This window comes from Sinocyclocheilus rhinocerous, unplaced genomic scaffold, assembly GCF_001515625.1.
Source record: "Sinocyclocheilus rhinocerous isolate Xijiao unplaced genomic scaffold, SAMN03320098_v1.1 scaffold189, whole genome shotgun sequence".
Taxonomy (NCBI): Eukaryota; Metazoa; Chordata; class Actinopteri; order Cypriniformes; family Cyprinidae; genus Sinocyclocheilus; species Sinocyclocheilus rhinocerous.
In genome coordinates, this window is record NW_015667354.1 from 1,318,556 (window position 1) to 1,332,926 (window position 14,371).

General features: G+C 40.6%; 2 protein-coding genes across 2 annotated transcripts in view; both read left to right on the plus strand.

The window, feature by feature from the left end:
* The window catches only part of LOC107733826 (uncharacterized), a 12,092-nt gene extending 4,760 nt beyond the window's left edge, over positions 1-7,332 (plus strand). Inside the window, exons 2-4 of the mRNA XM_016545627.1 lie at positions 5,397-6,701; positions 7,170-7,282; positions 7,327-7,332. Of these exons, the coding sequence (XP_016401113.1) occupies positions 5,397-6,701; positions 7,170-7,282; positions 7,327-7,332 (1,424 nt within the window). The remainder of the gene's footprint in view (positions 1-5,396; positions 6,702-7,169; positions 7,283-7,326) is intronic.
* The window catches only part of septin12 (septin 12), a 54,728-nt gene continuing 47,531 nt past the window's right edge, over positions 7,175-14,371 (plus strand). The window contains exon 1 of the mRNA XM_016545667.1: positions 7,175-8,474. Coding sequence (XP_016401153.1) covers positions 7,364-8,474 — 1,111 coding nt within the window. The 5' untranslated portion in view covers positions 7,175-7,363. The remainder of the gene's footprint in view (positions 8,475-14,371) is intronic.

Sequence of the window (14,371 nt, forward strand, 5' to 3'; positions counted from 1 at the left end):
CGGCTAGCAGTAGTTTACCTTGGCTGAGGGAGCACAAACCCAGCTCTCAACGAGAGGGGTTCGACCTGCAGCATGATTGTAAAATCAGACGGGTAAGCATACTGCAAGCTAGCCAAACACTCAGCGCATCAGGGAGGCAGAGGAAGGGCGAAGCAGATGGCTGCCCTCTTTCCTTGAAAAAAGAGACAAACGAGAGCGGAGCTTATCCCTTGGAAAAAACGCTCGCAGTGCACGCCGATTGCCCCCTCGGAGGCATCGCGTGCACTCTAAGACTTTTACTCAAGTTGTTTTGGAATTGGTGACTTGTAACGTGTAGTGGAGTCATTTTCACTGTAAGGTATCTGTACTTTTACTCAAGTATGGTTTTTAGGTACTCTTTACACCTCTGGAGACGGCATATATATCTTGAGGCTACATTTTTGATCAAGCAGATCCAGGGTCTATATGTTCTTGATTCGTGGTAAAGATTCACTAAAATCTACATTAAAACAAAGGATGATGGTTTTCATTGCTTTTTCAGCCTATACAGTGCATTCCTCACAGCATTATGGGAGTCATAGAATAAAGATTGAGGAGATATAGGGCCCCTGGTAAAGCCTTGTGGGATAAGGGAGGCTAAGCTTGAAGGTCTGTATGAAATATCTATGTACTTTGTCTATATATGAGTGTATGAACACCACTGGGAAGAAAAAAAAATAGACTGCCAAGTTAAGTTATGAATTTTGCTCCCTAAACATGACACACAAATTGACCTTGAACTTTAGAAACTTTAGACCTTGAACTCTAGAAATGTGTCATTTAATGAAAGACTCATCACTTGACCATCTGATGTCATTCAGAGATGTTATCTGTTTTTTTTTTTGTTTCAGTAAATACTGTTTCACAAAATAGTTGTCCAATTTGTGGTTTTTCAAACTCACACTATTTAGTGTCGTAGCATGTGTTACCCAGTTATTAGACAAAATATTTGGGTAATTAATACATGCTTAATTTTATATTAGTTTCATTTTAGTTTTGTTTTGTTAATTTATATATTTTGTATTTATTTTATCTTTAATATACAGAATTCATAGTGTGGATATATTTTGTATGGTATTTTTTGTATTTTTATTGTACTTTTAAAAAATTTATTTATTTATTTATTTTAAATGTTTATTTATTTATTTATTTTGCTTGTAGATAGTTGCACAGCTTTCTGATGTTGCATTTTGTTATGTCAATCACAGATATTTAATTTATGGTTGAGCTAGATTGGGGGCAATTACAGTAAATTGCCTCTTTTTTCTTGGCTCTATCTCAAATATTTATACCTTCCAAATTTGACATGTGGCGGTCTCACAAAATACTAATTATAACTTCATCTTTCTAAAGTATTGGGGTGTAAATGGTAGTTTATGGAGGCGAGGGAAGGTTAGTATTAAATAGTAAGTTTATGGATTATTTCTATCTCGGCTCAGCCTCAGTTTGATTATCATTCCTAAAAACAGGTCCACCCGAAACTAAGTGTCTACATGATGGTCTAGCTTCATTCAACCTTTGTTTACCCTTTGATCAATGTTTAGGAAAGGTAGGTTCTAAAATGTTTCTCTAATATCAGATTCTACAAAAAGCTTCCAAGTTACATTTAGAAAGACACAGAAATCCTGGAGAACACAAAGTGGCTCAGGCATGTTTCTATGTAATTGCCTGACAGTTGATACCACATACTGGGTATATGTGGACTGAAGCCCATCAAATGCCATTATCAGCCATGAGTTTCTTTTTTTTTCCGCTTGTTTTAATCTTCATTCCCATTTGGAACATTAGATGCCAAATCTGAAATGGTAATGAAAGCACACTGGTGTTGAATAGCGCATGCAGTTATACTGGATCACGATGATGGAGGAGCTAAATTCAACTCAAAAGGCTAAAAAGGTGTAATAGAGAGTATCTGTAACTGTGTGAAAGTTTTTCATTGCCCCCGGGGGTGTGAATGCAGCGCCCTATTCGCATCGCTGCAATGCTGAAAATGGCAGCTCGGAATTCAGCTTCCAGATGTGCCTTAGCAGAGGTGGTCCGAGCAACGTCTGAGATATGTGCTTTGGGTGGTGTTTCAAGGGGTCGTCTGGGAATACCTGTGAGGAATGTGATGGTGGGGGATGGAAAACCACAACAGGCCCAAACTTGCCCCCCCTCCCCCCAATCCGCGTGGCCAACGATTCACTCTCCCTATAGGTGCATCTCTAAAACTTTCCCTCTCAGGACTATCAGATGAGGAGAGGAGCTACATTTACACTGGAAATGTTTCTCATTTTGAGCATATGATCTGTATGTGTTTAACAGAAATGTCATGGATAGGTCATACATCCATCAGTGACTGTATGGCGTCCCCTTGACCTCCCCCAACTGTCTCTTTAACGACCCCCTCTGCAGTCATCCCCAGGCCTTTCTCTGTTTGCCTTGCAGCCCCTCATCATAAACCTTAGGTCCAAAGTAACATAGCAGCTAGTGTAGTAAAACCATGAAATCCATGATCCTGAATCTATGTGAACGTACAGAGAAAATGTATCTTTTATTCTTCTGCATGTGGCTCCCTTTAGAACGGGTCACAAATATATTCACTGTGCAAGGTATTTTGGTTATTTGTGGCTGGCGACATTTAAAAGGGGATCATTCACCCAAAAATGAAAGTTCTGTCATCATTTATTCAGCCTCGTCGTTTCAAACCTGACATTTCTTCAGTAGAAAATGATCAAAAAGTCTCAGTGTTTCACTGTATGTCAATGGGGAGCAATGATGTTTTGAACCTTATTGACTTTTATTGTATGGACAAAAACTGTTGAAATGTTCTTTTGTGTTTCACAAAGGAAAGAATTACAAGTTTGGAACGATAACTTTCATTTTTGGTTGAACTGTTTCTTTTGATCTTATTTCAGAAACCAATGGGAATCTGTGTTTATGTAGCCATTGAGTGCATCAACTTTTTCTCCAAGGGTCAAACAGTCCCAAGCTGCACTGAACCTAGTTATTAACAGGAAATTACAAAAGGACCCAAAATGTCCTTAATGAAAGAATGTCAACAAAGTATTTGACAGGAAGCATATAATTCTCACAGGAGGCATTGACTTCTATCCCATTTCCCAAAGAACCATAACACGCTGCAAACAGTCTCGAGACTCAGTCGTGAGGAAAAAGAGAGCAGGGCAAAGAAGGAGCTTCTCTTGGTTCCTCTCTTTTATCAGATTGTGCAGGCATTGTGCTGCTCCATGTGTTAACAGAGAGGATTAAACTGCACCAAAGCTGTGAGAAATTTGAGAATATTGAACAGCACAGAGATGGTGCGCTCGGCTGCCAGCGTAATTATTTCCTGAGCATTTGACAGGGTGCCAGTAATTACCTGATACCGGCCCCTTTTTATCTCAGTCAAAGGGGAGTACAAGTTTACACTTGCATGTGCTGCACCGTAAAAAAAGCTGTTAGACTTTGCCACTTGGTTTGCTGTACCTCCTTCGCTTCGTGTCTTTTCTTTCGCTTTCCGAAACTGTAGTCAGCTAAAGTGGTGCGTACTTCTTTGCAAAAGTGCACTTTTCCATCACTTTGAGTTCCATTGTGAGAGTACACACGGCAACTTTAACCTCTCCTCCATTGAATCAAATGGCACCCTAATGACGTTCTTCTCATATTAAATGCCTTCTGGGGCTCTGAAGAGAATGACATTGCTTGTGGCGCGATGCACTGACAGTCTTGCTGCTGGAATTCGATTAGGCCTAAACTTTCACAGCTGTGCGGATGATGTCGGGCAAGCTGAAACAAAGGGTCTGTGGTCTCCTCACTGTAAAAGAGGGGGCTGTTCCTGCGTGAAATGTGATTTCATTTAGTGCCTGTAGTCTTCGTGACTCTAATTGGTAGCATACCCTACGGGAAGACAGGCGGCCCTGGCTCCAGCCCTGCCCCCTGCCGGGCGAAGATAAAATCAGGGCTGCTGGGCGAGATGCTATGATAACTTCACACTGATATCTGCTTGTTTACACAAGGCAGCAACTGAAGAGGGTTGAAAACCTCTGACGTTCTATCATGGTGCCTGAGTGTGTGATATGCCAAAGATGGCATGTGAGCCGTGGTAGTCTGCAACCGCAAACACCTCATGGCATCACATCCTAGACAGATCCAATTGTCATCACATGGCGCAATGGTGTCTATGTGAAATGCTCAAGCTGCCACTTCTAATTGGGTCTGCCACAGAGCTGTTAGGACATTTGTACTGTTCGCCACTGGAATTCTCAGTCATGGTGAAGGGCTGTTGTAATCCAAGCCTTCAGCCCCTGACACTGTGTCTTTGAATTGGTCCTTTGTGCTGGAGGAAAAGCCACTGCCTCTCACAAAGAGAAAAGGTCGGAAAGCACTGTTTGCCTTCGGCTTTGTGTTGCTGCTTCTGAGAATGAGGGGATTATACAGTGTCACCACAATTTACATGCTCCAGGTGTAGACTTACCGTTCAGCCCCACGAGAGACTGTTTCCACATTTCGTTAGCATATGTTTTTAATTGACAGCAAATGTCATTATGCTTTTAAAGTTGATGTAGGGGTGACATGGAAAATTTTTACTTCACAGTCTGTGTGGATTTTGATTTGTCTGGTATTTTAAATTCTCTGCTTTCATAATTTATAATCAGTGTGCTTTGTCTTGTTTTCTGTTAAAAAAACAAAATCTAAATATAACTTAAAGAAAAACATTTACATGAGGAGCAAAAACAATGCAAATGTACATCTCGAATTAACTATATAATGCTTTTGTTTGTTTGTTCATTTATCTAGTCTCAGTATATTTATAATTATCTCAATACTGCTGAAATATCGACTCTTTTGTATGAAAGATCGTTAACTGGTGTTTGTACTATGTGCAGATATTTTCATCTACCTTAGTCCTAATCTCTTAAAGACTTACGAAACCCAACCTGGGTGCTTGAATAAAGCATATCTGTTCACAGTTGTTATATCACCCTCAAAGCAAGATTGCTCAGACACCATTGTAATTATGGCTTGGCCCTTCAAAATCTGTCTGACAGGCGTCCATTCAGAGAGGGCTCCAGGCTGCCCTCACCGTGAAGTGTATCCTTTTAAGGTTTTAGTGCCTCTTTAAATCAAAAACAGGAAATTACTGTCTTAGCTGATTTATGATTTATATCATGAAAGAAGTCTACATCTTTGATGTATTATCAGTATTATCATCCAATTTAGAAATGTATTACCTGAAAAATTATAGCCTAGTGTTTCTGGAACTGAAATTTGCCCTTTGGTTATTAAGTTAAATTTAACCGACCTCATTTTAGGATATGTCTTTTATTATTCACTAAGCCTTCAAGAGTGTCTTCTGACATTGAAAATTAATCAAGTTTGTGTCTTGTTTCTTTATACAGCTCTGAAGAGGTCCTTTGATATTGATGATGTGAACGAGATTCCCACATTCTCCTCTACATCTTCTGTCACATCTCCCATCAGCCCGAGTGCTATCCTCAACAAGACAAATGATGTGAGGAGTCCAGGGAACCAAGTGTCTCCTCCTTATCGCTCCAGGATTAGTATCAGCTGCAGTCCTGCCCAGAGCCCCGTTATGAGAAATAGGATGGTTTCCAGTCTCTCCTTCAACCGAGGGACAATGGGAAAACCCACTATCAGTGCCAATACTGGGATCAACCGAGCTGCCTCTTTTCAAAACAAATTCAACCCCAACGGCTTCACTTCGTCTTCCGGGCCAGGAAGTGACAATGACAGTCTCCATAGCTCGTCTTCCAGCCTGGAGTACCAGGCCTCTTCAAAACTCTGCTCCTACACAAGCCCTCCCCAGAGTCCTGTTGGTGTTGGGGAATTCAAAGCCCAACGTTTAGGCAGCCCTGCCCTGAAGAAGTTCTCCTCACATGGAAACATGTTCCATTCAGAGCTGGAGGGTCCTCTGGTCATTTCAACTGAACCCATGAGTATTAGCCATGGCTCCATGCCTTCTTTGGACCTCCAGATGGAGACTGCAGGAATGAGACAAGTGATTTCGCCTGGATCACGATTCACCAATACAGGTCTGCAGTGGAGTCCCCATAACATCCAGAACAGCAGTTCCTTTGCAAGAGACTCCTCTATCAACAGCCAGCCACCTAAGCCTAAAGATCCGGTTCGCCTCAACAAGTTCCCTCTTGACCTTGATAACTTGGTTTTCAAGTCTCAGACGGAATCCACAGGAGCACCTAAACCACCTCCAAGATTCCACACGCTATCCAACAGTCCCACTGTCTCAGCAAGTCCCTCTGCATCCATCAGCAGCCTGGACAGCGCCGACCTACCCATGGCCCACAACAACAACAACAGCATCATTGAAAAGAAAGAGCCCATCACTCCTCCTGGAGCTATCCCAGTACCCAACATCAGCAAATCTCCAGTGCCTCTGTCTCCAGCCCAGACTCCACAGTTCAACGTGGTCTCTAAGCCCCAAGTGGTCCAGGTGGCCCCTGCTTCACCTTCCCTGTCAGGACGGATGGAGATCAGCAATGATATCGATCAGGACGATGTCCATGCCAAAGAGAGCGTGGGTTCCATATTACAGCGAATCGCCTCTTTCTCCAAAGTGGAGACTAAGGTGCCAGTGTCTGAGCCAAGTCAGGCCATCCCCCTGAGTAATGGCATCAAAAAAGACTCACCAGCAATACAACGTAAGGAGCTCAAGAGATCAGAAGGTAAGATGTAGTGTCCTTAATATTCCAGTTTAAGAGTCTTAATTACTAATAACTTGGGTTATTAAAGTTAACCATAAGAACTGGGTCACTGTTCATGTCACTGGTGGTTATGCTTCATGTCGAAAAAAGGTTTTCTGTTGAGTGTGTACTTAAAATGGGAGGTATGCCCTTTGCAATGAAAAGGTTTTAGTGCCTCTTTTAATCAAAAACAGGAAATGACTGTCTTAGCTGATTTATGATTTCTATCATGAAAGAAGTCCAAAACTTTGATGTATTATCACCAATTTAGAAATGTATTACCTGAAAAATTATAGCCTAGTGTTTCTGGAACTGAAATTTGCCCTTTGGTTATTAGGTACAATTTAACCTACCTCATTTTATTACACGTCTTTTATTATTCATTAAGCCTTCAAGAGTGTCTTCTTACATTAAAAATTAATCAAGTTTGTGTCTTTTTTCCTCATACAGCTCTGAAGAGGTCCTTTGATATTGATGATGTGAACGAGATTCCCACATTCTCCTCTACATCTTCTGTCACATCTCCCATCAGCCCGAGTGCTATCCTCAACAAGACAAATGATGTGAGGAGTCCAGGGAATCAAGTGTCTCCTCCTTATCGCTCCAGGATTAGTATCAGCTGCAGTCCTGCCCACAGCCCCGTTATGAGAAATAGGATGGTGTCCAGTCTCTCCTTCAACCGAGGGACAATGGGAAAGCCCACTATCAATGCCAGCTCTGGGATCAACCGAGCTGCCTCTTTTCAAAACAAATTCAACCCCAACGGCTTCACTTCGTCTTCCGGGCCAGGAAGTGACAATGACAGTCTCCATAGCTCGTCTTCCAGCCTGGAGTACCAGGCCTCTTCAAAACTCTGCTCCTACACAAGCCCTCCCCAGAGTCCTGTTGGTGTTGGGGAATTCAAAGCCCAACGTTTAGGCAGCCCTGCCCTGAAGAAGTTCTCCTCACATGGAAACATGTTCCATTCAGAGCTGGAGGGTCCTCTGGTCATTTCAACTGAACCCATGAGTATTAGCCATGGCTCCATGCCTTCTTTGGACCTCCAGATGGAGACTGCAGGAATGAGACAAGTGATTTCGCCTGGATCACGATTCACCAATACAGGTCTGCAGTGGAGTCCCCATAACATCCAGAACAGCAGTTCCTTTGCAAGAGACTCCTCTATCAACAGCCAGCCACCTAAGCCTAAAGATCCGGTTCGCCTCAACAAGTTCCCTCTTGACCTTGATAACTTGGTTTTCAAGTCTCAGACGGAATCCACAGGAGCACCTAAACCACCTCCAAGATTCCACACGCTATCCAACAGTCCCACTGTCTCAGCAAGTCCCTCTGCATCCATCAGCAGCCTGGACAGCGCCGACCTACCCATGGCCCACAACAACAACAACAGCATCATTGAAAAGAAAGAGCCCATCACTCCTCCTGGAGCTATCCCAGTACCCAACATCAGCAAATCTCCAGTGCCTCTGTCTCCAGCCCAGACTCCACAGTTCAACGTGGTCTCTAAGCCCCAAGTGGTCCAGGTGGCCCCTGCTTCACCTTCCCTGTCAGGACGGATGGAGATCAGCAATGATATCGATCAGGACGATGTCCATGCCAAAGAGAGCGTGGGTTCCATATTACAGCGAATCGCCTCTTTCTCCAAAGTGGAGACTAAGGTGCCAGTGTCTGAGCCAAGTCAGGCCATCCCCCTGAGTAATGGCATCAAAAAAGACTCACCAGCAATACAACGTAAGGAGCTCAAGAGATCAGAAGGTAAGATGTAGTGTCCTTAATATTCCAGTTTCAGAGTCTTAGTAGCTAATAACTAACAGAACTGGGTCAATGCTACCGGTGGTTACGCTTCATGTCGGAAAAAGATTTTCTATTGAGCGCGCACTTAAAATGGGAGGTATGCCCTTTGCAATGAATACAATTAGTTGAGTAAACAGAACTGTGTGGGTCTAAAGGCAGCACTTTATTTGAAGTGCTGCTGTCATCACAGCTGTCTTTCTGCACCTCACTGACGTACTGTAGAAAAAAAAGGGTGATGGGAGAGAAAAAAAAGACACAAAAATATGAATTCCTGGCATATCAACAAATAGCTGAGTGCAAACAGTGATAACAGTTCAGGGGAGTCTGTCATCACTGCCTACCCAGTAAAGTCATCCCTGGCAGACATAGCTGAGTCGAACACTGCCAGAGGCTACAGAATCAGCCCCTTATACAGTTAAATTTCTCAGGTGTGTTAATCTCTGCTACCATGATCTCACCCAATCCAAAGACGCCTAATTTACTTACCATTGGGATTAGTGCAATCCAGACAGGGTTTGGACTCTTGGCACCATAATTATGTTCTTATGTATGGCTTTACATAGCAATTGACTATAATGAATTCAGAACTGAAGCTTAGTGATATCAAAGGCATCAGGGCGGAAAGAATATATAGGGGGGAAAGTTCATAGTCAGCACCATGGTCATCAAGTATTGTCACACTCTGGTGTCAAATATCTTTTGAGTCAGGACATTAATCTTTGAAGTACATTTACTTTTACATTTATTCATTTAGCAGATCCAACGTGACTTCATCATAATGGTAACACTAAGCTCTACCCTCGTTTGTTACTGGGGCTAACTAAAATTTACAGAATATCCCATAGAAATAAACTGTAAATTTCCATGAACAGCATGGTTTCCAGTCAAATGTACTTGTAAAATAGAATAAATTAACTGGAAATAAATTTAATCTGCCTTTGTTTTGTTTTTTCCTAAAAACTGCTATAACATATGCTTTTTGCTATAACATGATTGAAAATGGTAAAGACAGAATTGATTGAATTCATCAGAATTGCTCCAAATGCTTCTTACAGTCATCTGAAAAAACAAAGCCACATTTGAAAGTAATTGCACTCGATAACTGGTACATTTTGTTATTTTTGCAACACTACCACTAGACCCCACAAGAACTATTTACCATGTTTTTGGATCCTTTCAATAAAATTGGAAATTGGCAAACACACAGCTCTTCCATATACTTGCATTAGAAAAGAATAAAACATGACTAAATTGTAAATAGAATACTACCATACTGTTCTAACTATTTCGTCTATATATTTGTGTATGGCAGAAATAGTAAGAGTAGTATGTATTCCAACTTCAGCATTTGTCTTTTTGAAAAACATGTATTTGAGACACCGTGAGACAACAGAAAGTTATAAGACTGTTGAAAGAAACAATATGAGCAAACAGAAAACGTAATAGTCCTAAATCTTGAATCAATAATAGTAATGATGAGGATGGGGTTTCTATAAATGTTGGTTGCTAACATTTATGACATAAAAATGGTGTGCTACACCTCTGTGGAACTATGGTAAAGCCCTAAAATGGTGACGTGTGCATGTTGGATCCACATAAATGGCAATATATATGATATTACAGTGGTGTACCACAAACTGTAATGAATTTTGACGTATTTTAGACAAAAATACATGTTGGGAAAGCTGTGGGTTTGGTTTTGTCTGACCAGAAATGAGTTGGGGAATTTTCAGCTCCACATGTTGTACATTTGCCTCATTCTGTTGTGTTTTTCCCTCCATCTTCACTTCCTGGGGTCATGTTGCAGAGGGGAGAGGGGTGCATTTTATGACCTGAGAAAACAGAGAGCATTGAACTGGAGGGAATCAGTGGGCGCCTGCAACTATGTTTGGACACATAGATCCTTTTTGTATAGCTTTCTAGCAGTGTTAGTTGTGCGTCTCATGAGTAAGCTAACATCAGGGTGGGCGTCTTGACATCTGCGTTGATCCCAGGCAGCCAGCCCCCACGCTGAAACATCTCTGAAACATCTCTGAAACATAAACATGACTTCATTTACACAGTGATTTATAATTTCCAGTGTTAGGAAGCATGGCAAAATAGGTGCTGCCCCAGGCTTGTACCTCAGGCTGAGCTGTGCTGTTCGTCAGATGGTTGAGCTGTAAAGGCTGCGCTGATGGGTTTGGATGAAACCGACTTCCCAATAGTTGCATCAGTGGAAGTCTGGGATGTGGGTGCTGTTTATGTCATGCTATCTGCTTCAGGCAGTATTTTCAGTGGTTCTTTGGTGTCTTGTTTTCTTTTCATTTTTCCTTCAAAATATCTGGGCGCAGTGCAGACGGATGTAGCCCTTTCACAAAGCCAATAGGAAATGCCCACCCATGTTTTCATCATGTTCCATGTGCATTATGACTTGTTTTATTTTTTGAAATGTGAGTATATTTAGGCCTTACGTCATCCACCCATCATTGAGCTATATGTAGGCCCTTTGCACAGTTTCCTGAGATAACAAGGGAAAAGATCATTCACTGTTCAGGCCAAACACATGACACGCTCCTAACTGTGTTTATAGCTGTCCTGGGACAACAGGGCTTCCCAGTTCATTTATGCTGTCAGTAAAGACTATAATGTTAACACTGTAAGCTATCATATAGGGTTATCCTTATGATTTGAAACACATTTTGAGATTTTTTTTATTAAGAGTATGTACTACATTTGAGAAAGAACTTGGTCCTTAACCATTACAAGATAAAGTATGCTCTGTAAGTATACATGTATAGTATGTAGGTTTGCCATGGTATATGGTGAAGCTTGGTACATAGGAAAAGGTTGAGTTTTGGTGAAAAGCACACAATAATAAATTAAAGGTCACTTTATTTTAAGGTCCAATTCTCACTTGTATCAAACCATTAACTATGACTCTTGCCTCAATAAACTCCTAATTTGCTGCTGATTAATAGTTAATAAGGTAGTTGTTAAGTTCAGGTATTGGGTAGAATTAGGGATGTAGAATATGGTCATGCAGAATATGTGCTGTATAAGTACTAATAAACAGCCAATATGTTAATAAAAGGCATGCTAATAAGCAATTAGTTAATAGTGAGAATTGGTCCCTATACTAAAGCGTTACCAAATTAAATTCAAAGCTTAAAATCAGATAATCATGTAATATTGTGTAGGCAGTTGTGCAATGAAAATTACCCCAGTAACACCAATCAGCAGTTTAGTCTGTTTAAATGGTGTGGATGCCATAGTGGCATAAATAATTATGTAAAGTCTAGTATGAATACTATCCTAACATACTAGATACTACAGTATTACGGGATGGCAAAGTGTCCATCAGATGCGCACTTCAGAGGAGGTAGTAGGTACTAGTGGGCCATTCCAAATTCATATTTCTATCCTGTTTTTATCTGTGAAATATAGATGCTCTAGAATCATTTCTTAATAATTGCCTAAAGGTGAAGTGTGTAATTTTTGCATGACTAGCATCACCAAACCGAATTGCAAAAATAATGGTTTTAACGAACATTCTTCTCATCTTCCATTGGCCAACCAAGCAGATAGACCCGCCCCAAACTCGCATCATTGGTTGAGCTGGTGTTGCTATGCTGGGCTGGTCGGAATTCTCAAACAAACAGGGCAATGTTTTAGCAGCACAGAGAAACAGTTTTTACACTTTTTTTTTTGTGTTTAAAAAAAGGGGGGAGAGGGGGGTCTTTCAATTTTTTTCCAAGGCCTTTTTTTGTAGTTGGTTACTTATGACTGAACCATTTTAAAAGTTGTACAGTTCATGATGAGGCAGATTGACTCATGTTCTATGCTTCTTGTTTCTCACATTTATTGAAGTCTAATACTGATGTAGACATATAAAGTAAGTCTTGTAAAATCAGCCATCGTGTTACAACTGGCTGTAAAAATGAAAAATGTTCTGCTAATGCATGTTAGCTGCTTAAATTATTGTTTTGCTATCACTCCCTTCTGCTCCAAGATGTTTTTCTAGTAAAAAAACATGACAACAAAAACAGCCAAAGGGTCTTCTTCCGCTCTCTTCCTCTAACAGAGAGAGAGAGTGAAATCATCTTTGAAGCTGCTCATAAATACAGCAAGACCTCCAGAACAGATGACGGTTTCTCTTCTGAAACAGCCTCAGCTACTTGTGTGGTAAAATAAAGCATGAGTCTGCTGATGAGATGCGTTTCCTTTCATCACGATGACCTTAGAAGTTTCTCACATATCCGGACTGTAAAATTCCATTAACTTAGCTATTTCTTCATATCAGTCAAAGTGCTGCTTTCTGCATTTTTACAGTATTGAAATCCAGTCAAAATGAAAATGATTTTTTGCCATATAAGTCTCTCTCTCCTTGCTTCCCCCATCTCCTAGGTCTTGGCTTCATGCCTCCACTTGTCTGATGAAGGCTGAAAGCTCTTTGCTCCCTTTTAAAGCACAATTTATTCTGGATCTAATGACAATGATTTAGGGAATAAATACTTCGCAAGCAGATGTTTAAGGCCACCCTCCCATTATCCCCTCCAGCTTAGGGAGAGAACAAGAGAGTTCTCTGCTTTGTAGAAGAAGTTGATCGCCTTTCTTTGAGTTAAACAGTTTAGTTACTTCATCAATTTCTGTGTTTCTAAATATACAGGCAGTTCAGAGGGCAAAAGATAATTTTTGTATGTTTTTTTTTTTAATCCAGAAAATTATTTCTATATAGTGTTATAGTCTTTTCTTTTTTTAAGATGTTTATAGTTCATGTTTGGTGCCATTTTCAGTCATATCACAGCTTCTTTTGTATTGAGAAGGAAATGTGTTTCCTTAGCAGATAAGACAACATTAACAAGCAGCAGTATTCTTATCTTAGGCCCATAGAGGTGGGTCAATAATGGGATCGACTTGCCTGTTACCAGGACATTTATCCACGTGTGAACCTGGTGCTCTCTTCCAAGAAAGATTTGGATATGTGTTCTCCCCATTTAGCATAATTTAGCTTGCTGTCGTCGATGATTTATTACCTGCGCATGCTGTCTAAAGCATTGGAGAAGATGAGCAGTGTTTATAGGTTTGAGCCGCATTGTGTGTGTTGCCATTCCACAACAACCCAGTATTAAGTCTAGTGGAGCTTTTACAAATTACCATAGCAACCTTCAGGTGCTCTGTAATGTTTATGTGTAAAGGTATTGCCTGTGAGTAGAGTTAAACATGATAGTACTCATTTCCATGAGAGGAAAATATGCCCCTGTGGGTCACATTTGACCTCATCTAAATCCTCCGAGCCTGCAATGTCAATGCTGATAACTGAAGGACAAGCTTTTAAATCTAGTGTTTGGCCTCACATTCATCAGCTACATTTCAAAAAGGATAAAGATGAAGGAAAATCCTTATTTTAAGGAGAAATTGCTTCAGATATCAGGTCTTCCAGTTCAAGGCATGAAGATTAAACTCAGGCGTGATCGACATTCTTTACAGAATAAGTCAGGAGTACCTGCACAGAATCTGCTGCCAGAGAATTCCACACAAAGCTCCACAGAATTCACATGCACATCATTCACAAAGTTCTACACACCCCCCTGTCCCTTATAGGGGTGCTTATGAAATATTTGGGCTAATTTCATAATGCTTTGAGCTACTGTACCATTAATAGTGTAATAACCTCATTTTGTGTTTATATATATATATATATATATATATACACACACACACACACACACACACACACATATATATATATATATATAACATAAATCTAACCTTTCATTGAAGAATAAGAATTTAAAATGGGGGAAATATCATTATGATATAAATGTTTTTCTCTAATACACATTGGACACAATTAACGGCACCCTTTTATTCAATGC